The sequence below is a fragment of the Crinia signifera genome, chromosome 2 (assembly GCF_055691185.1).
Source record: "Crinia signifera chromosome 2, ASM5569118v1, whole genome shotgun sequence".
Lineage (NCBI taxonomy): Eukaryota > Metazoa > Chordata > Amphibia > Anura > Myobatrachidae > Crinia > Crinia signifera.
Genome location: NC_139218.1, coordinates 353,952,972 through 353,974,877, shown reverse-complemented (window position 1 = coordinate 353,974,877; position 21,906 = coordinate 353,952,972). Strand labels below are relative to the sequence as shown.

At 42.4% G+C, this 21,906-nt stretch overlaps 1 protein-coding gene across 7 annotated transcripts in view; it reads left to right on the top strand.

The window, feature by feature from the left end:
• Window positions 1-21,906, top strand: part of NBEA (neurobeachin) — a 564,577-nt gene that overhangs the window by 185,401 nt on the left and 357,270 nt on the right. For all 7 annotated transcript variants that reach the window (XM_083169798.1, XM_083169794.1, XM_083169792.1 and 4 more), the window contains exons 14-18: window positions 12,596-12,675; window positions 14,903-14,965; window positions 17,772-17,869; window positions 19,999-20,091; window positions 20,342-20,450. In XM_083169798.1, the coding sequence (XP_083025924.1) occupies window positions 12,596-12,675; window positions 14,903-14,965; window positions 17,772-17,869; window positions 19,999-20,091; window positions 20,342-20,450 (443 nt within the window). The remainder of the gene's footprint in view (window positions 1-12,595; window positions 12,676-14,902; window positions 14,966-17,771; window positions 17,870-19,998; window positions 20,092-20,341; window positions 20,451-21,906) is intronic.

The window sequence follows — 21,906 nt, the reverse complement described above, 5'->3', positions numbered from 1 at the left end:
CGGCGAGGGGGGATGTCTGCTGTCAGGGACAGCAGACATCACCTAACTGTCACTGCGTCTCTAGACGCAGTGACAGTTACAAACCATGACGTACATTTATGCCATGTGTCGGGAAGTACTTCCCGACCATGACGTAAATGTACGTCAAATGTCGGGAAGGGGTTAAGTCTGTCTCCCAAGCCAGATCATAGGTCGGGGTGGTAATGGACTGGAGGAGGACAGCAAGCATTCACCCAAATGGTGAGGTTCACAGCTAATGCAGGGAGCCCGCTGCATTTAGCCACCAGCCTCGCTGTTTTGGCGGCCACACACGCCGTTTCCACATCGCTGTAAAAACCCAGCGAGGTGGAAACGGCATGTGCAGGGGGGTCAGTTGAATACTGACCATGCGAGCTGTAATGTTGAGCAGTCAGCATCGCTCGCTGTCACAGCTCGCAAAAAGCATTGAATACTGCCCACTGTCTTTCCTATTCTACAAGTTCTCATGTGCCGGTCTATGTCAGAGGAGAAATAACAAGATGTAGCCCAGACATTGGCATCACTATAAAATACTCTGTAGCAGTTACATCACTGTTGCTGTTAATGATTTCCCTTTTTGTTCATTTGTGCAATTGTTCATTAAATCAAGCACTCCCTATGTACAGTGCAGTTGTTTGAAAGGCAGTGGTGCTCAATGCAAAGACATAAAATAGGGTTAATGGTTTTAAACTGGGAATTCTACTTTGTGATTTCAGTTATTGCGGTAATGTAGTTCTACAGAGCCCAGAAAGTGATTTATCCATATTATTGTAAAAATACACCTTGTAAATTTGCAAACGGCTTCTATTTTTTTATTTTGCATTGCTATTCTTACCACTTGAATCCCCTTAAGTGGGAGCTGCCATGTCTTTTTTTTTTTTTTCCTGTGCATCAAAATACCTCAGGGCTGCGTAGTCTAGTGGCCGTCCGCTGATGCGTTGTGTAACATGCAGCACAATAGAATGCATGGTTTCTTGATGCTCAAGGGGATGGTTTGCTTTTAAAAGCAATAATAATGAAACCTGTTGTGCTGTTTGCTTTTCCTCCTACAGAAGCACAAAAAAAGGTCTCCAAATGCAAGAAGTAGAAAGCGAAGATTTCTCTTCTGATTCTTTATAAATGAAAGCGTGGGAGGTTCTCCGAGGTCTTTTTATCTCTGTGGACATTTTAGAACAAAGCATAGTGCAGAATATCTGCAATGGAGACTTCGGTCTGTTTATTCTTTTTGCCTCAGACAATTGACTTTTGCCTTGTCTTGCAAGCTGAGCATCATGAGAAATAGAGTTAGAGGCAGTCAGGCTGGCACTGCCCTACTAGAGTATTGTAAACACACAAAGTCATCTGTAATATCTCTTCTGTGGATGGGGTAATCTAAGGGGGGTTCTAAGCAGCGTTGGAGTGATGTGAGCAGTATGCAGTGACGTGCGGTGAGGTTAGTGCTTGGTGAGGCAATGGCTTGGTGGAGTCAGCGACGAGGGGGTCTGTGGGGAGGGCTGGGTCCGGGTTGCTTCTGCGCTGACAGGCAGGTGTGGGAGCTGCCGTCTGCATAAGCATCAGAGAGACCGGCAGAGCAGCTCCTGCCTGACAGCACAGCAGCAACCCGGACTCAGCACTTGCCACAGACCCCCTCGTCGCTGACTCCACCAAGCCGTCACGGGGTCTGCCGAAATACCTCTTCTACTTAAAAAAAAAAAAAACACTTGTGGCCAAATGCACTAGCCTCTGCGTTCAGTAGTTGTGCAGGATGCCGGCTGAACTCCGAGGTTTTTTTTAAGAGGGCAATCCTTTACAAGGGATGGGTTTGCCTTGTAAATGTCTGCCTCTTTAAAAGAACCTCGAGTTCAGCCGGCATCCTGCACAACTACTGAACGCAGAGGCTAGTACATTTGGCCCATACTGTATACTTTCATTTAAAAATACTTATTTTACAGAAACACATAGATACAGTGCACACCTCTATTACTTTACACATACACACACCTCTATTACTTTACACATACACACACCTCTATTACTTTACACAAACACACATCTCTGTCACTTAACATATACACAGCCCCCACCCTCCACAATTGCCAACACACACAGCACCCTTTTTCACAGATACTGCTTACCTAAGCAGCACAGCACGTCCCTGGTCAGCAGTGAGACAGAATCAGACACAGAACAGGAACCGGACAGGAGATGGGTGCGGGCTGAGAGATCGCGTGTAGCACAGTGTGTGCTGGTGGCCAGATAATAGCGGGAGCTATCAGCCTGGCTCCGCGCACCCCTTCATGCCAGGGCTCCAGCAGCGGCAGGAGGAGGGAGAGAGGCCAGGCCACGCGGCAGTAGGAGAAGGAGGTGAGCCTGGCCGCCCTGACATGCCTAAGCTGGGGCGGCGGGTGGAGGCTGGGGAGCCGGGCCACCCAGCAGGGCCACGGCAGCAGGAGGAAGAGGGTGGTGAGTCGGGCTGATGCAGGGGCTCCACTGGCGGAGGGGGGTGGAAGGGGAGCCATGCCTTTCGGTGGGGTCTCAGGAGACCGCGCAGCCACCACAGCTTAGCATGACAGCGGATACAGGCTGTCAGTGTGTGACAGCCTGATCCACTGTCCTATCACATCTGCCTCAGTGACAGGGGCGTTCGTCCCTGTCAATGAGGCAGATGTGTAGATGCCGCCTTTTCATTACTTTTTAATGGGCTTTTCAGCCTCATTTCACTCTGCAGCTTAACCCTGCCCCCGCTGCTGACATTTTCCAATTGTCAGCGGGAGGCACAGCTCCCGCTGCCTCCTAGACTCAGACAGTGTCCTACCTCACCTCATAAATAATAAATAATAATAAGATATTTATAAACACAGTGTATGTGTTATAAATATTTTTATAAAAATTTTCTTTATCATTTATGACAGGGGAGGCACTGCCTCCCCTGACTGCACGTCCCTGGCAGTATGTCTCAGGACAACTATATCACTGAGCAAACATAGTCTATTAAAATATGAATGCTTGTTCTTGTTTAAACGGTAAGGAACACTGCTTATAATCTGCTTTCAACAAATTTAGGTGCTGCCCTTTTTCTGGACTGGTCTATTTTTTTTTTTTTTTTTTTTTTTTACTTCCTCCTGTACATGGACGTTTGTGTGTATATATATATATTTAGAACTGGAGGCCATTATTTGTCCAGTTTCTAGTTAAACGCCTGTCAAAATTATGGCTTAGTGCCTATCTGCTCCTACTGCCAATCTCCGTCTTTACATTTCCCTCTCCCTATATTTGAAAACAAATCCATTTTGCTTTTACTTTCTGTTAAGGAGTAGGGATGGCCATCGACCATTGATGTTTGGTTTATGGCCAATGTTGAAGAGTTTTGCCATCGATGGGGGAGAACCAGATGGTTTCCCCCCATCGATGTCGAGCTCAAACGAATAGTTTTGTTTTGCTTTTTCCAGAACACCCATGAAGCCCCACCTCAATATTCTGATTGGACCACAGGCCAATCAGTCAAAGAAAATGGATGGCCATCGATATTTAAAAGCATTGATGGTCATCCATTGCATAGTTATACACCAACAATGGCCAGTTGCACTTTTGCCATCGATGGCAAACATCAATGGCAAAGGCAATGATGGCCATCTCCATGTAAGGAGTGATTTGGTCGGTTGAGTGGCCTCTAGTGGTCACTGGCAGTACTTCACCTCCGAGTTAAAGGAGTATTTCATATTTTATATACATAGATTGAGGTTCTGCTCAGCAGATGGAAAGGTGATTACTTGCTAAGGCAGTGATGGCTAACCTTGACACTCCAGCTGAACTACACATTCCAGCATTCCCTGCTACAAATGTACTATTTGGCCTTGCTAAACCTGATGCAGGGCATGCTGGGATGTGTAGTTCAACAACAGTTGGAGTGTCAAGGTTAGCCATCACTGTGCTAAGGTAACCATAAGTTCAGGTTTCATGTGCTTTACACTGATCTCCATGTTTCTTCGCTTCCCTTTATGGCCTATAGATGCACATTAGTGTTATACAGTTTATTTACCTCTGACTTTGCCATTACCTCAGAAACGAGGCTTGACCACAAAATCCTTCCGTCATAGAAGGTTAGTTACTAGGCCCTGTTTCCGGCAGTCACACACTTTTGTGCTCACTAGTGTGTTTTTTCACAGTCTTCTGTTTATAGATGCCTGACTCCAGCAAGTACGACAGCTTTTGCCAGGAAAGGACATTTTCGATTTAAGGGCTATAAATCCCGTAATGCTAGAGAAATCACGCATTCACTGGTAACAGCTAGTGATGGATACAGCCATTCCCATAAAGATCTAAAGTGCCATTACCCAATTATTAATTATTATTCTAAATAGTCCTCATGGCTTCCATTTTTTTTCCATACACATTATGGAGAAAGGGTGCCGGATGAGTATAAGAGGTGCTCTATTACAATGAGGGTTGTTTTTTAATTATTTAAACTCAATAACTGTTGACTTGAGAATTATGGGGCAGATGTATTAAGCCTTAACAAGAGATAAATGCAAGGGTGATAAGGAGAGATAAACGTCCAGCCAATCACCTGCTATCTGCCATGTTACAGGCTGTGTTTGAAAAAAGTCAGTAAGGAGCTGATTGGCTGGACGTTTATCTCTCTTTATCACCCTTGTTAAGGCGTAATACATCTGCCCCAGTGTCACTTATTCATTGATAGGTATCCTGGCAGTTGGCCAGATCATACTACGATATAGTTTATCCGTAAGCGACATTCTTAACTAGTGGGCAACAAAGTGACTGTAAAACTACCTTAGATGTAAGCAGTGCCTTTCCACCTGCCCATTCCAGCAAATAACAGGTGCAGTATCGGCTCATTCAGGCACAGCAGCCATCTTAGCGAGCACTTGCACGCACCATTTCATTACATCACAACAGAATATGCTGATCTGATGCTCAGCAGAACATGGTATCCATATTGTGGGCTGTAGTACTATGTAGACTATGAAGCTCCTGGGAACAGATGATATCACAGAGGTGCTACCAGTTTAATATTTTTGAAGACGGACTTGAGACTGAAAATTATTTGTGCCACAAAATAGAGGTTTTCCCATGCGTACTGCAATTGACTGTCCAGAATTAAACATTTGTAAAGCAAATAAATTGCATCACTTACCAGTATTCATGTTGTAGCCTTTTAAAAAATGCCTAAACGAAGGACAGCATTCAGATATACAGGCTCACTTATTTAACCAAACGAAATAAAAAGCCATTTTGTTCCAAAACTAAATCACTATTCGACAAACGTAGGATTTCTGAAGGGGGGTCCAAATGTATGATTGACTGCTGCCCATGAAGCATATGTAACTACAGGTCGAGTATCCCGTATCCGAATATCCGTTATCTGAATTATTCCGAAAACCAGACATTCCAGAAAGTGAAAAAAAAATATATTTTTTTGCTAAAAACTCACTGGGGACATATGTAACAGCACTACTAAGGGAATGATATGTAACTGGCACTATATATGTGCAAGACAATGATTGCTTGGCATTCAAATTCAGTGCTGAGATAGTACACACATTTTGTTTCACGTTTTGAAACCTTGTTTTTTTAACAAATAAAATATATTTGTGTGTATTTTCTGTGGTAATAAAATATTTTGTGTGTATTTTATGTGTTTATACAGCATACATGCAAGATACTTCAAAATACATAATTGAAATATTAATATATTCCGAAATACGGAATAATCCGTTATCCAAAATTCTCCTGGTCCCGAGCATTTTGGATAAGGGATACTCAACCTGTAGTAGCAAACTATTGTCTGCCCCAAACAAAGTGTCCAAACTATGGCCCTTCTTAGTTGTGAAACTACAAGTCCCATCATGCCTTGCCACAGTTTTTCTATTAGGGAATGCTAAAACTATGGCAAAGCATCCTGGGATGTGTAGTTTCACAACAGCTGGAGGGCCACAGTTTGGACATGCCTGTTCTATAGAAATATTGACAATTTTATGGCTCGCTGTTACATGGGCAGTTTTCAACTTTTTTGTCCATCTGTAGTAGTGTTGGCTGCGTTCATTCTATATAGAATCACAGTCCGCTTCCTAGCTAGAGCCTATTTCTTTTTTCTTCATTAGATGTTTTGAGGTCCTTTTTTAAGATGTTGTTTTTGTTTTTTTTGTCTTTTTAATTTTTTAACCTCATTATTTGTGAAGGCCAGTGAGTACTTTAAAAAAATGTAAAATCTGTTCTGGATTTCACTGCATGAATCCATTAATTGCAAAGTGGTTTAATTTTACAGTAAATAAAACAAAGCCTTTTTTTAATTCGCATTAATGTACAGGACTAAAATTTTTCATTACTGTATATAAAGTTTTTTTTGCCTAGATTGGGAAATGCGCTCCCATGTATTAAGTGAGGTTGTGCCTGGATTGCTGACTTTGGCGTAAACTCATTTGGCACAAGTGTAGCCAGTTCTGAGACCTAAGTGCCTTATTGAGCCAAGAATAGCTCCCATGTACCAAGTTATGGGACTCTGATGTGTAAGAAGCATTATCTGCGACACAATTGTACGTCCTGTTAAATGACCATAAAACTGGTCTTGTGGAATGAGGCCGCAAACATTCCCTATTTTAGTTATCCCAGGAAGGAAGAGATTTTGTCGCTGTAAAGAGTAGATGCATCTGAATCACTTAGTATAAAACATCCCACGCTCAGTGGCGTACTGTTACTGTGGCGCAGAAGGGAAGAGCTCTCCATAGGGAGCTGTTACACCGTTATCTCCAAAGTGAACAAGAACAAAATAATGAGACCGTTTACATTTAGTGCTCACTGATACATCTGACGCAGATGGTGGGAGTTATGGTTGGCCCCCAAACATCCTTCTTGAAACAAGAACAATGGGAATAATTAAAAATACAATTATATTTCAAGTGAAAACGACTGAAATTTGCTTTTACCTTGTCGCTAAACTTCAGTTACTTTAATTATAACATATATTGAAACTGCTGAGAAGTGTCTCTGAAACTCGTAAACGTGTGTTGTTTTGCAGCTATAAAAATAGCATTCGTGAAGATTTATTTTAGAACAGATGATAAAGAAAATATTTTTTGATTTGTTTTTGTTCAATCTAACTGCTTTTTATCAGCAAGAAGCTGGATTTAATATTCTTTTAAGGTTACCTGTACGCTGATGATACTCAAATCTGTCTACCCCCCCCTGAATTGTCACCATCAGTATTGCTCTGTGTCACTGAATGCCTTTCTGCCATTTCATCTTGGATGTCATCTCGCCACCCTTAACTTAACATTTCCAAAACAGAATTAATTATATTCCCACCTGCCAAGAGTAGTTACCAACATGATATCTCTATCACTGTTGAGAACACAACAATCAATCCTACCCCACAAGCTCGCTGCCTAGGGGTCATCCTCGACTCTGAACTGTCCTTTAGTCCTCACATTATCTGTCCAAGTAATTTTACATGCATCTAAAAAACCTATCCAAAATGTGTCTGTACATTTATACAAGACACTGCTAAAACGCTAATCCATGCACTCATTATATCACGCATTGATTATTGCAATGGCCTCCTTACCGGTCTTCCTAAGAAAAGACTCTCACCACCACAATCCATTTTGAATGCAGCTGCGAGGCTGATCTTCCTGGCTAGACATTCAACATCTGCTGATCCGCTCTATCAGTCCCTCTGGTTTTGGTTTCCAAAATTGGTTTGGTGATTTTTTTTTTTTTTTATAAGAATATGTCACTAGCTGGGTACACATAGCTATATGCATTCTGGTTGGTCAGATCAGATTTCAGGTTTGATGTACTGTACATTAAACCTGAGGATATCGCTAGAGACACCTTGCATGCTAATGAAGGCCGGAACAATGATAGTTCCAGCCTTCATTATCAGCGCCTCCAGTGTGTACGGGCAATCGGGGCTGAATGGAAATTGTTCAGATGTTCCAAAGTATATCCAGCTTTTTTTTATTTTTGACTCTTCTGTGTATAGTGTACTCTATATCCTGTGATCCACAAAGTATATTTAAATCGTTTTAATACAGCAGCTGTTGTGGATACAATTTTCCCTTGTACCCTGGCAATCCATTTGCATTATTGTACTTTCCAAATTTCCAAACAAAACATTTGTAGTACAGATGTGGCGCCTCTAAGCCAGGTCAGGGAATCGCAGGCTGATGGGGACACGTGAGCTCGTTCACACAGAGGCGGGGAGCAGATTCCCTGCTTGTCTCCGCTTCAGGGAGATGGGCAGGTTTAGTGGGGGAGTGCGGGCAGCTACGGGGGAGGATGGGGGAGCAGCAGGGAGACGGCGGTGGGCTCCGTCAGAACAGGGCACGCCAGCATCTCGTGAGCATGCGCCCCATTTTGGTGGATGGAGCACAGCAGCAATTGACAATTTTATCGCCAGGAGCAGCGCTAATGAGTGCTGCTCCATCTGTAAATATAATTTATTAATAGAATCTTGAGCTATGATGGCGAGCAGTGCCGATAGCTCACCATTATAGCTTGTGGGTCAGTATTCAAGGATTTCCCCAGAACATAAAATAGGACCAGCAGGCTGGGCGGCGAGGATGGATTTTCCTTGCCGTACAACCTTGGCGCCGCTCCCAGAGCGGCATTGAATGCACCCCATTATAAATGCAATAGAAATACGAATTACAAAGAAAAATAACAAAATTATATTTTATTTATATATATATATATATATATATATATATATATATATATATATATATATATATATATATATATATATATATATATATATATATATATATATATATATATATAGATTCTTAGTGACAGCGGCACTCGATACAAACAAAGGACCAGACAACTGGATGGTGACCCAACGTTTCAAGGCTGGTGCAGCCTCTTTATCAAGGTGCAGTAAGACAAATGTACAGTGACATACCACATACCTTTATACCGTCTCCGTGCAGCTCAGCGTCCATTGCCGCGCCGCCTCCCGGCGCTCAGTCGTGACGTCATCGCCCCGTTGTGAAGGGGCGATGACGTCACGACTGGGGCGGGCTTTGGAGCGAGCTCGCTCCAAAGCCTGCCCCTTCACAACGGGGCGATGACGTCACGACTGAGCGCCGGGAGGCGGCGCGGCAATGGACGCTGAGCTGCACGGAGACGGTATAAAGGTATGTGGTATGTCACTGTACATTTGTCTTACTGCACCTTGATAAAGAGGCTGCACCAGCCTTGAAACGTTGGGTCACCATCCAGTTGTCTGGTCCTTTGTTTGTATCGAGTGCCGCCGTCACTAAGAATCTATCTATCCCGGACACCTTCCGGGCCAAATCACGGGGGGCACCGCATTATTACTTCACTGCAGCTGCACAGACAAGCGGAGTGCCGCACCACCCAGTCTCTATATATATATATATATATATATATATATATATATATATATAATCACCTATTACGAGTTATGAAAAATGTAACTTCACGATAATACTTTTTGCTGTATGGTAAATTAGTGCCGGCAATGATTATGCGGTAATGATATGAGTATGCCACTACTGGTGTCACTGTCATGCATTGTATTATTGATTTTCCCCATTCTTGATAATCAAAGGCAATTTTCATATATAATTAGTAGTACTCTCGGTTGTATACTGCTGTTTTTGTAGGACAAATAAGTGTTTGCATGAGGAAAATGGGTTCCAGTCATGATGTAGATTTTCAAAATGTCATCAAATTGTTAACGTGCAAAATGTTGGCAAATAACATGTCGACATGTTAAAGATTTTAACATTTTGATGTTGGCCGCCCGTCACTATGCCAACCTATGCAGTTAGGTTTAGACTACAATTAGGGTTATGCTGCAATATCAGTATAGACACTATTCACCATGTCAACAGTTATTTGTCTAAACTCTCAATGGGCGGTATTCAATGAGGCTGATTCGCCAGGTTTTTATGGCGAATTTGTGCTGTAAGGCGAATTTCTGACTAAAACGGTGAATCACCCTATTCAATGACCAGATGGCGAATACATTTGAAGGTTTTTTTCGCCATGATTCACCGAGTAGCAATCGCTGTCTTTTGATGGAGAAGTGGAATGTGAACTTTTAAAATAAAGTGTTTTGTTTTTTACAATTGGTGTCAAAAAATCAGGAATTTTATTCTGAGGTTGGGCATGCTATTTTTATTCATGTAAGCACATGAATATATAATTAATTTAAAAAAAAAATATATATATATATTTTTTTTTACACAGACCAGCCAGCAGGGAGCCGAGCCGCTCATTACATATTCATATATTCACTTCACCCGATCATTACATATTCATGATCGGGTGTAGTGAATATACCCGGTCCCCTGCTGGCACCCCCGGGGGGCAGCCTGTGCTGCCTGGCACCCGGGGAGGAACAAACGTTCTGGGGCAGGCAGGGAGACTTCCATCTCCCTGCCTGCCACCGTCCTCAGGCACCCTGCGGCGTTCGCCGCAGGAGCTCAAATTCGCCGGTCAGGGGCAGCGAGCCCCTGACTCGTTTAATACCGGAGCCGGCGAGGCTCCGGAACGCGGCGACCAGTGGCGAATGTGCAGCGAATCCTAAACAGGATTCGCTGCACATCGCCAAAATCCACATTGAATACCGCCCAATATGTCAACGTTCAGAGTTTGTTGACATTCTGATGTCACCATATCAAAGGACACCAAATAACGTAAAGGGAATGCAATTAACTCACCCACTGCACACAAGGGAAATTATATGCCATTGCGACGGCATGTAAATACCGGCAGGGCTTCCGAATTCACCACCTTGTGTCCAGCTCTTGCCCCAGACTCAGGCATTTTTGCCCTTAGGCCTATGGGGCTATAAACAAATATCTGTAAATCCAGCTGTAACAAAGTGTTATATAGTCATTGGGTTGAGATCATTGTTTATATGGTAATTCTATGTTTGTTGGTGTTAGTGGTAATGAAGAATCACCCAATGTTTTGTAATTTTTTTTCTAACAAGGTTTAAGAGAAAATAAAAATGAAATCATAACAAAAGATATGAGCGGTTAGAAATAATTTATTATCCATAATAGACCGACATGCTTATGCGAAGAAATGCCGCAGTGTTAGCGCAGTGCATTGATGGATCGAGACCGTGAGAGATACTGTACACTTGTACGTCTGACATTGGGTTTTCTGTTCTTACGGGGTAGAATGTCAGCACTGAGCTGATTGCTTTGTAAACATTGCTCATCCACTAACCACATCTGTAGTGCAGCATGCAGCGAGGCGACACTACTGGAGCATGCAGATTTCCCTATTTCACGGAAAACTGGTATCTGTGAACTCAACACAAGAGCAAATAAAATGCATGGGACCGTGTAGCTAGCAATTTATTTTCAGTGCTGGTGATTTAGCATACCTTGTTCTCTTGTTACCATGCTATTATTTAGCTGCAGATCTGCCTAGCGGGGAGGGTATGACGGAGCACGGTACCTAGTTGTACGTAGTTTTTGCTGCTGACTGCTTAAGTACACGCTGTAACTGCTGCCCGCTCTAGGCTGTTTATTACCAGCGTTATGACCCTTTACATAGCATCAGAACATTCCTCAGGACTGTGCCCAGACGGACACATAGAATATACCATCGCCATTATCTGCTACCGTATGTTATTTTCTGTGACAGTCTCAGCGTTTAAAGATTTGTCCCTGTACATTTTTGCCATGATCCAATTTCTTATTTTCGGTATGGCGTATGGATTTGTCACAGTGGGATTCTATTCCCTGTTACTTATTAGTTGATCACTATTCAGCAGGATTACTGACTGATGTGTGATCACAGCGCATGGTGTATTGCATTGTAGGTGTCTGGGAAATTATATGCAATTATCCTACAGGGCTAATTAACGTGATGATGAACATTCCAGGACCATTTTCCTGCTGCAGTCTACAGTATGTAGATCAGGCATGTCCAAACTATGGCCCTCCAGCTGTTGTGAAACTACAAGTTCCATCATGCCTTGCCACAGTTTTGCTATTAGGGAATGCTAAATCTATGACAATGCATGCTGGGATGTTTATTCTCACAACAGCTGGAGTGCCATCGTTTGGCCATGCCCGGGCAGCCATCAGGGGGGACTGAGGGAACTCCAGTCTCAGGCCCTGACAGACATGGGGCCCAGGACTGGAGTTAATAAAGTATAATTTGTCAAAAACAAAGATCACATTTTTCTTGATGCAATGTAGAGATTGAGTAGTGCGGCGAGTGCTATAGACACAGGTCTCCCCAGGTATTCAAAGTGTCCAAGAAAGGGAAGGATGGCCCTGCCTGTTTTGTCCGTACCGGGCCCCACAATTTTTGATAGCAGCCCTGCTTGTGATACTTTCCCATCACAACCTTCTTGCAGAATGTCGAATGCCAAATTGTTGTGTTTTACCAGCAAATGTAAAAAAATGCAGATCCTAAATCTGCATATGTTACCAAGCAAAGAGAACATGCTTCTCTGGCACTGTCGTTGAACTAATAGTCCCAGCACAGCCGTGGGTTCCCTACTTTTGGTTTTCAGCTATATGTCTGTTGCTAGTACATTTGGTACAATCTGAAATAATTTGTTCCTCTTTCATCTCAGATGGCTCCCGACCGTCTCAAAAGGAAATCATTTCATTACGTGCATTTATGTTGCTTTTCCTGAAGCAGTTAATTCTTAAGGTGAGTCACTTTTCTCAGAGTCTTCAGATCTTCACTATAGGTTTTGCCTATAGCTCCAGTGTGGTACATAAAATAGCTTCATTTTAAAGTTCTACATTGTGTTCAGAGTATAGAGAGGAAATTACATATTTAAGATTATTAAGCCTGGTTAAGTGATAAAGTGGGCGGTGATAAAGCACCAGCCAATCAGCTCCTAGCCATCAAGTTAAGCTGGCCATACATCTACAGATTCATTGTTCGATCTGGCTGGTTGGAACAAAAACCTGGTAATTGGTGAGAGCAAATGACAGTTGAGCGTTTGGTTTCCAAATGCTGGAAAACTGCCAAAACCTGTCATTCAGATATTATCAGGTTTTTGTTCCAGACAGACAGATCGGACAATAAATCTGTAGATGTATAACCAGCATTACAGATTGGTATTGGAAAATGGCAGTTAGGAGCTGACTGGATGGTACATTATCCCTGGCCATGTTATCTCTTCACCAAGCTTAATCTGCCCCAGAGTTTGTAGTCGGTTATGGTTTTAAACCTAGAATCTGTCAGTTTCTTTCTAAAAGTTGTGTGCAGTTATATGACCGTTATTATTCTGTTGATGACAAAATAAAGGAACAATCACAGGTTGTAAGGTATCTACAGTGAAATCCCCTGCTCATAAATGTGAAATGTGTTTCAGGTACATGCCCCCCTCTTTGGCCATGTACCCAAATTTCTCAGTGATTTTGGGGCGTGGCCCCCTTCTCGGCTGTGCCGCCTGACCACCGGATATTTCTTGTAGATGGCCCCTTATTTGTCCATGCCTCCAAACACCATGCCTCCAAACATCATGCTGCTTCACTTTTCTGAATAAATAGCTTCTAAATGGAGTTCCCTTCATCTTGTTGCTGGTGTTTAAGATCCAGCAGGGATGATCTACTGTATGTGGCCTGTGCCAGATACAGATACTGTATGTGCGCAGCATTCGCCAGTGTACCAATCTTAATATCCTGTATGTACTGTAGCATGACCAAGTCACACCAATATGTTTTAATTTGCTATAAAAGATCATGTGTCCGTGTATACATGTATTCTCTTGTCGGCAGATAAGGCTGAAGACTGCAGCATTCCTGCTATTGGTCCTTGTTAGTGAGTGAAATACATGCTGTCGAGCGAGGAAATCTTAAGCCCCGTACACACGGGGGAGATATATTGCTCAGCCATATATTGCTGAGCAATATATTGCTCATTTTCTCCTTTTCATCAGCGACCAGAGATGGTCGCTGATGAAAAAGAAACTGCCAGGGGGAGCCTGGCAGTGGTAATCAGCTGGTCGCAGGAGCATGTTCCTGCGACCAGCGATCACCACAGGGGCAAAAACGGGAGCGCGCACCCGGTGATATATCGCTGGTGCACACTCCCATCGTGGGCAATATGGTCGCTTAGCAACCATATTTCCCGCGATATTATACAAAATCGCCCCCGTGTGTACGCACCTTTACATACATTTTTTGGCCTATCTCCCAATTGTCCGACCTATGTGTCTCTAGCTATTGTGAAACTACACATCCCAGCATGTCTTGCCACAGTTTTAGCTTTCCATAATAGCATAACAGTGACAAGGTATGGTGGGATTTGTAATTTCACACCCGCTACAGACACACAGGTAGGCCAGGCCTGGTGTACACTTTAAGGGATATGAAATTATAATGTGTCCTTGTACTAAGCACTGTAAGATTCAATGGTTGTGAAGCAAGTCTATCATTTCCATTGTGTGCTGTGAAAACTTTTATAAATAAAGTTTTTCTTATTTACTTTAGAAATGTATCTTCCCAGCCTATATGTTATGGCTACCAGCAGTGCTTCTAGTTGCTGTGTTCCTTCCTTGGAATGTCGTCTTTCCTATATGATGCCGGCCCTTTGTGTTTTGTTACTGGGGTTTCCTCGTGATGCCCGCCATAGGTGTTCAGTACATAATCCATCTGCAGCAAATATGAAGACTTGTCAGAATAACATCTGTCCCGTTGTTGTCATATAGGTGTCAGCGCCGCTTGGCAAACAGAGACATGTTCCCACGGCACAGATCTGCCGCACGTATATTACAGTCTGTCTGGGTAATGCGCTGGTGTCTCATTCCACCGGTGATAAACATTTAGTGTTTAGTGTTAACAATGGAATAATGTGTTAGGAGAAATGTACATTTGCCTGAGAAATGTTACTTAAGCTGAGCACACATCTGCTCCTGTCTTGTCAGGATCGAGGGGTGAAGGAAGACGAGCTTCAGAGCATTCTAAATTACCTGCTGACGATGCACGAGGTACGCGCTGTATTATTGTATTGTCTGTCTGTGTCTCTGGGGGACATTATTAAAGTTTTATTTGTTCAATACAAAGAACGGTGAAAAATTAATGTTTACTTCAGTCCATAAATGTTGTGCTTATTGCTGTTGCTGGTACACTACAGATAGAATGTGTGCGGGATAGTGTAAAGTAGCATGGGTGGTTATAAATATACTATATTTTCCATGGTTTTAAAAATGCTGATGAATTGGTTCAACCCATACGTTATAATGTTCTGTTGCTTCATCATATAAGTATTCCTAATACACAATATCATTTTAACATTGAGTTAGTTATGAATACCTTTTTATTAATTTATTATCTTGATAGACATAAGTCTATGAATTATCCAGGTACTAAAGTTTAAGGGCCAGATGCACTAAGCTTCAAAAGTGATAAAATGGAGAGTGATAAACAACCAACCAATCAGCTCCTGCCTGAAATTTTCAAACACAGTCTGTGACATGGCAGGTGGGAGCTGATTGGCTGGCTGTTTATAACTTTCCATTTGATCACTTTTGAAGCTTAGTGCACTTGTATTATTTATGACAGGAATAACATCTAATATATGCCATGTTGGTTTATAAGCTACATAGATGTCATGTAATGTGCATCATATGTCTGGGGGAGACACATTTCTAATTAGTACAGTACATGTATTTTGGTTACGAATGCAAATGAAACGCCTTAATGGGAAGCCTCTATGTTTTATGGATGATTGTTGGTAATAAGGTAACGCATATTCTAGTACAAATTCATTTCTGTCATATTGGCCAACTTCAGTTGTCATGTAATCCTTCAGTAATCTGTAGGTACCTGATGCGAATGGAATGAGAGGGATCATTTTCAGTCACGGCACATCATAGCTTTAATACCTGAATGATTGAGTGAGAAGATTCGTGCTATGAATTTCAATGTCGACACCTGTAATAAAGCACATCTGTTTGTAGTACAGAAGTCTAAGAAAATAGTATTTACTATCCAATAATAAATAATGTCATATATTTCATGGTTTTATGTTGTGTCAGAACAGCTCTCTTGACTGCATAATACAGAGTTTCCCAAAATCCACATTTACAGTCCAGGTTTTAAAGATATTCATTCTTGAATATCTTAAAGGTTACCTACTTGAAGGTAGGTAACTAGAGGTGCCTATACACTGCGGTGACTTCTCCCCTAGGGTAGAAATCGCCGGCAATTCCTCCTTGAGCCACTCAGAACTTGCGATCCCAGCCAAGCCTGCCCGGCTCTGAAGAGATTGCTTCAAGTTCTCACAGGCTCCGGTGTGATGCTCACGGGACCGACCGCACATTGCATCAGACCAGCTGTCATGAACCTGCAATTTAAATCTTTTCCCTTTGAGTGTTAAGTGAATTTGGGAAAATTGGCAAGCAAATATTTGTATTCATTATAATAACCTGTCATTTTTACCTTTTTATATAATAATACTTTTTTTTTTGCACAACAGTTTTTATTTTAATTTATATAACAAATGTGAGCGATGCTGGGATTTTTAGCAGATATTTAGCACATCTCTCACGGAGATGTCAGCACTTAAAGGGTTAATGCTGCACTCAATTTTATTGAACTCTCTGGTCTCAAGCATTTAGATCCTAAAAACGTAAACTGTAATTGTGGAGTTCGGGAAACTCGGGTATAATGCAAAACATTTTCTGATTGTAAGCAAATGTGTTTTTTGGAAAATGACGATGATGTTTAGTGTTGTCTAAATACAGCGGAAATGGAGGTCTAATGCTTAAGCCAGGGGTTCCCAATCTTTTACTAATCACTGCACCCTAGAGTATCAGAACTTTTCCAAGGCACCCCTAGACCCCCAAAAATATATATCAAATTAAGTCGATTGTGTTTATATGTGCTGCTTAGGTTCAGTTATGTGGTAAAGGGCAGGATTTGGTTCTGATTGTACACATTTTATGATTGGCAGTCACCAGCACTGGTTTTGTCCAGAAATAATGGATCATAAATTATTTGAATTGGTCCTGGACGACCAACCCGAGGCACCCCAGGGAGCCTAGGTGTACAGTTTGGGAACCACTGGCTTAAGCCCTTCCCTATGTTATATATGCACCTAGGCTCCAACTCCGGGAGGGTGTGTGTGTGTGTGTGTGTGTTTGTAGGTGAGGGGGAAGCAGGAGGTGGAGGGAGGGAGGGGGTTGCAAGATTACCTTAAAGCAGCCCATACACGGTCCATTTAACGGATCCGTTTGGGACTTAAACAGCACACATCATGTCGGATCGCATCCCTGCAGCACATACTTTTTGTACCGTACTATGTGATGCGCGGGAGCGCGCATCGCATAGTACAGAACGGAGCCGTACACAACAGAGCGTGTATGGGCTCCTTAACAATGTTATGTTGCTTTTTTTTTTTCTTCAACTAATGGCTATTTAGAAGTTGCCCAAACCAGCATATTGTTGAGGACCCAGTGGGGTCTTGCTCCACAGTTGGCGTCCATCGGATAACCCTTGAGCATAGTTTGTAATGTGCTTGGAATCCTCACCGCTACAGTAGGTCTCCGTGCAGTGTGCAATGGTGTTTTAAATTGGGAACAAAAAATCTATAGAAGTGGTGATCTTATCCCTGGAACATTGAGACTGTTCTTTCAAGCTGTGCTGCAACCCTGTAACCTTGTGAGAATTATTGGATTTTATCTTTGCAATTGCCCAGCAGTCTGCACAGTATAAATGTATTTGTGGTACAGCCAGACGTATGTGTACTCAAAGCTTGTCATTCGGGATTCTCTCTCTCTCCCTACATTACAGGATGAGAATATTCATGATGTTCTGCAGCTGTTGGTGGCTCTAATGTCTGAACATCCCGCGTCAATGATACCTGCATTTGATCAGAGGAACGGAATACGGTGAGACAAGCAGGAGACCCATTAATTAGCTGTTTCTCTTTTATGTTCCGCTTCGGGAAAAGGGGGGATTTGTTATGTTTTTTTGCAAATAAATTTGTTTAGATGTACACATGGACCTGTCAGGCGCCGGCAATCTAAAGTGTTCCCGAACTCACAACGACATAATGTTTTCTACAATGAGCATGGACAAAGTTACCCTGATGCTGCCTTGGCAGTGGCTGATGCCATCTTATTGATTCTAGCTTTGCGAGCACTATCTTGTCTCACACATGTCCAGTTCCTGCTTTCCCCACATATTGCCCTACATTCCTCTGTATGCGTTACCTCCGGGGACAAGGAGGCTCCCTAAGCTGCTGACATGCACTGGATTATAGTCTTCTAGCGGTAGCACAGTCTGACTCGGCAAATCTCTATATATAATGAAATGGGGACTTTTCTGCCATGATCTAATTATTCTCACTTCTAGAGAAAGTAACCTGAATCATGTTGTGTGCTAAGCTGTGACTAGGGAATGCAGGCAGTAACCCGGGGCTGTTATACCGGGCACCTCATTGCCTGCTCTGTCTCACTTCCCCACTATATATCAAATCCCCCCCCCCCCCCCCCCGACCCATGTTTTAAATCATCCTGTGCAATAGGACTACACCCAATAGTGATTAGTTTGGGAGAATGATCACACCGTAAATTCAACTGACCAGTCCCGTGTGTGTGTGTGTGTGTGTGTGTGTATTCTGAAAGTATATAATAAGCGCTGCAGAATCTTTGTGCGCTATATAAGAAAATGCTAATAAATAAATATGTTTACAGTGTGTGTGTGTATGTATGTGTGTGTATATATATATATATATATATATATATATATATATATATATATATATATATATATATATATTGTGTGTGTGTGTGTATGTTTATTGCATGAAACTCTTCTAACCAAACCTTAGAGATCCGGGCCCTGGAGACCTACCCGTCACTGCCAGGTCCTTGTGACCAAGGACAATGGACCCTTTTCTCCACTTCAGACTTGCTGAAATGCTGCCTATAATCTTGGGACACAATAAACCTCTCTGTATTTCTTGTCTGTAGGACAAAGTCACGATTGTTGTGTTGGTCTGTAGAACAGCATTTGGTTGTTTTTGATTTTTTTTTTTGTAGAGGATCAAGATAATTATTTTTCATAGAGGAATTTACGGGGTTACTTATAGTCCTTTACTCATGTGTTCTACTGGACGCAATCTAAATATACAATCGATACCCAGCGTCCCATTGAGTAAATCAGTGTGCACGGAATACTTACAAAACTGCGCATACGCTGGGTCTCATGGAAGTGTTCTGCATAAGATGATATGAACGGTGTATGCGATGTAATGTTCTACTTGTCTCACCGTTCCGTCTTCATACAATCACTGCACCGTGCTGCCAAGAATGAACTGAATCTATTAATTCCACTTCCAATTACTTTTTCTAACCGTTTTGGCCTGTACAGTGGCTGGTTTTATAGCAAGTCAAAGGAAAGAAAATATAATAAAAAAATGAATTTGTATGGATGGAGGGTATTTGCTAAAGAATTCACAGCTGAGGACACATGGCACGTCTGGATAACTGAATGAGCAGTGTGATAGAAAATAAATAAAAGATACATTTTGGTAGTAAAGCAACACCTGAAAATCTATACAGTGTCATACTTGTCCAAGAGACTCATTGCCAGGCCCTTTCCTTTGTGTCGCTGCTTTTGTCCTCTGCACTCACTCAGACAGCCCACTGCGGAACAGGAAGCTCTCCCAGAATCTTATCTAGCCTGCTGCTGGAAGCGAACAGCGCTCTGTATTGTAGTACTTTTCTCCACTCCATTCATCCAGCTGTCTGTGGCCACACACCTGACTCCACCCTCCTTGGTCCACCATACAATGGCATTACTACACATTGTCAATCAAACCCTGTAGAAATGGTCAGGTGACCAGGGAAAACACATTGCTCATTGGTCTGGGTTGCGGCGGGTACCCTAGTTCCCATGGGCTCTCCTGGACCAGTGTCTCACCCCTGTGTGGCAACTGGGATAGTATGTTTCATTGTTTTTTTTTATAAATGCTAGGTAGCATATTAATTAAGATATCTGTTTGTTTCTTTAGGGTCATATATAAATTACTAGCTTCTAAAAGTGAAAGTATCCGCGTACAAGCACTGAAAGTCCTTGGGTATTTTCTAAAGCACCTTGGCCACAAGTAAGTGTCGCAGACATCTGTTCGGTCTCTAAATATATGTTAGGATTGGGAATGATAACCTGTATAAACTGCTTCAGACGTATCGTATTTATTGGTGGGGGTAAATCCGTTGTACTTGCCAAAGTACATTGTGATTCTTTACATTTAATTCCAGCATTTTATTTCTAGATTTATATTTTAATAATGTCCGGTATAGAGGGTTTTATATTGTGTAGTAAATGTTTTGTATATTTCATTACTTTTCTATCAGACGGAAAGTGGAAATCATGCACACTCACAGCCTCTTCACATTGCTTGGAGAGCGGCTGATGCTCCACACCAACACCGTGACCGTCACAACGTACAACACGCTATATGAGGTGAGAACATGAAACTTTTTTGAATGAGCTCCGAATTTTTTTCTCCTTGCTGGGGTGTGAGCAGATAGACCAATCAGAAGACATGATCTTCACGATTGCTGCTTCTGATTGCCCCCCCCCCCCCCTTCCCCATTCCCACATCCATGGTTTCCTGTCAGAGTTGTTTGAGGACTATTTACTGCTGTAGAAGAGCTACATGGTGCAGCGTCAGGGTTCCTTAGTAGGACCGAGTCTCTACATATATATTTAAAGCTACATTATAGCTATACCCCAGTGACTAATGTGTGCATATTGACCTGCAATGGGGTGTAAACCCTCTTCACTATTAACAATATCGTTTCTTTGTGTACAGATCTTTTCTTTAGCTGAATACAAGCTTTCACATGTGTTATTCAGTTGAGATAGAACAGAATTCATTTTATTGATCCGCTTCATAACCGCCACCTATGTTAAGTGAATGGTCTTAACAAAGCTATGTAATGTTTGGCTGCTGTTGCGGTTTTCTACAATGCATTGCTCTGCCATTTCTCGTTTGTGTCTGGAACACTTGGGTCTTCGTTTAGAGGTTTTGGCAGGAATGTTTGGCCTGTTTCCCATCTACCTCTGTTTCTTAATGCATTTTGAGCACTGAGCTCCTTTTGTGATCCCCTCTGATTTCAAAATCTTGTACGTTATTAATGTTCTGAAACTCTTGTGTTTGTCAGTTGCCTCACGTTATATGATCAAAGGAAACACAAAGCCAACTTGGACAGTGTGAATGACACCGTGAGCGTTATTAATGTAGTCAGGGCTCCCAGATTCCATTTTGGGGGAGTGGAGGGAGACATGAGATAAATGAATGTTACCTTGCTGCCTGATCTCGTCTTCTAATTTGGTCTACTTGCTTATGCCACTTGCTGGAGAGGATGGGACACGTGGAGGCTGCACATGGCGGCCCCAGACTAGGGCCTGGTTAAGGGTTCCAGATGCCCTAGGCTAATACACATATAGCTCCCTGTAATGCTGCTAAACACATGTTTATAAGCCCGCAGGGACACATGTGCATGTAGCGTAGGTTATACAACTGGCATGAAGGATCTAATGCTTGCGGCATGTGAAGGAGGCTTTGGCTTTATGCTGTAGCACAATGTACATAGGCCCTTATTCAGGTTCACTCATAAAAGCAAATTCACTCTAATGGACAAAACATGTGCACTGCAGGGGGGAAGATGTAACATGTGCAGAGATTTAGATTTGGGTGAGTTATTTTGTTTCTGTCCAGAGTAAATACTGGCTGCTTTATTTTTACACTGCAATATAGATCTCACTTTGCAGTAAACCCCCACCCAAATGTAACTCTCTCTGCACAAGTAACATCTACCCCACCTGCAGTGCACATGGTTTTGTCCATTTCTAAGGAATTTGCCTTTGCGAGTGAACCAGCATAAGAGCCATGGAGTAATGGTTCCATCTGTAA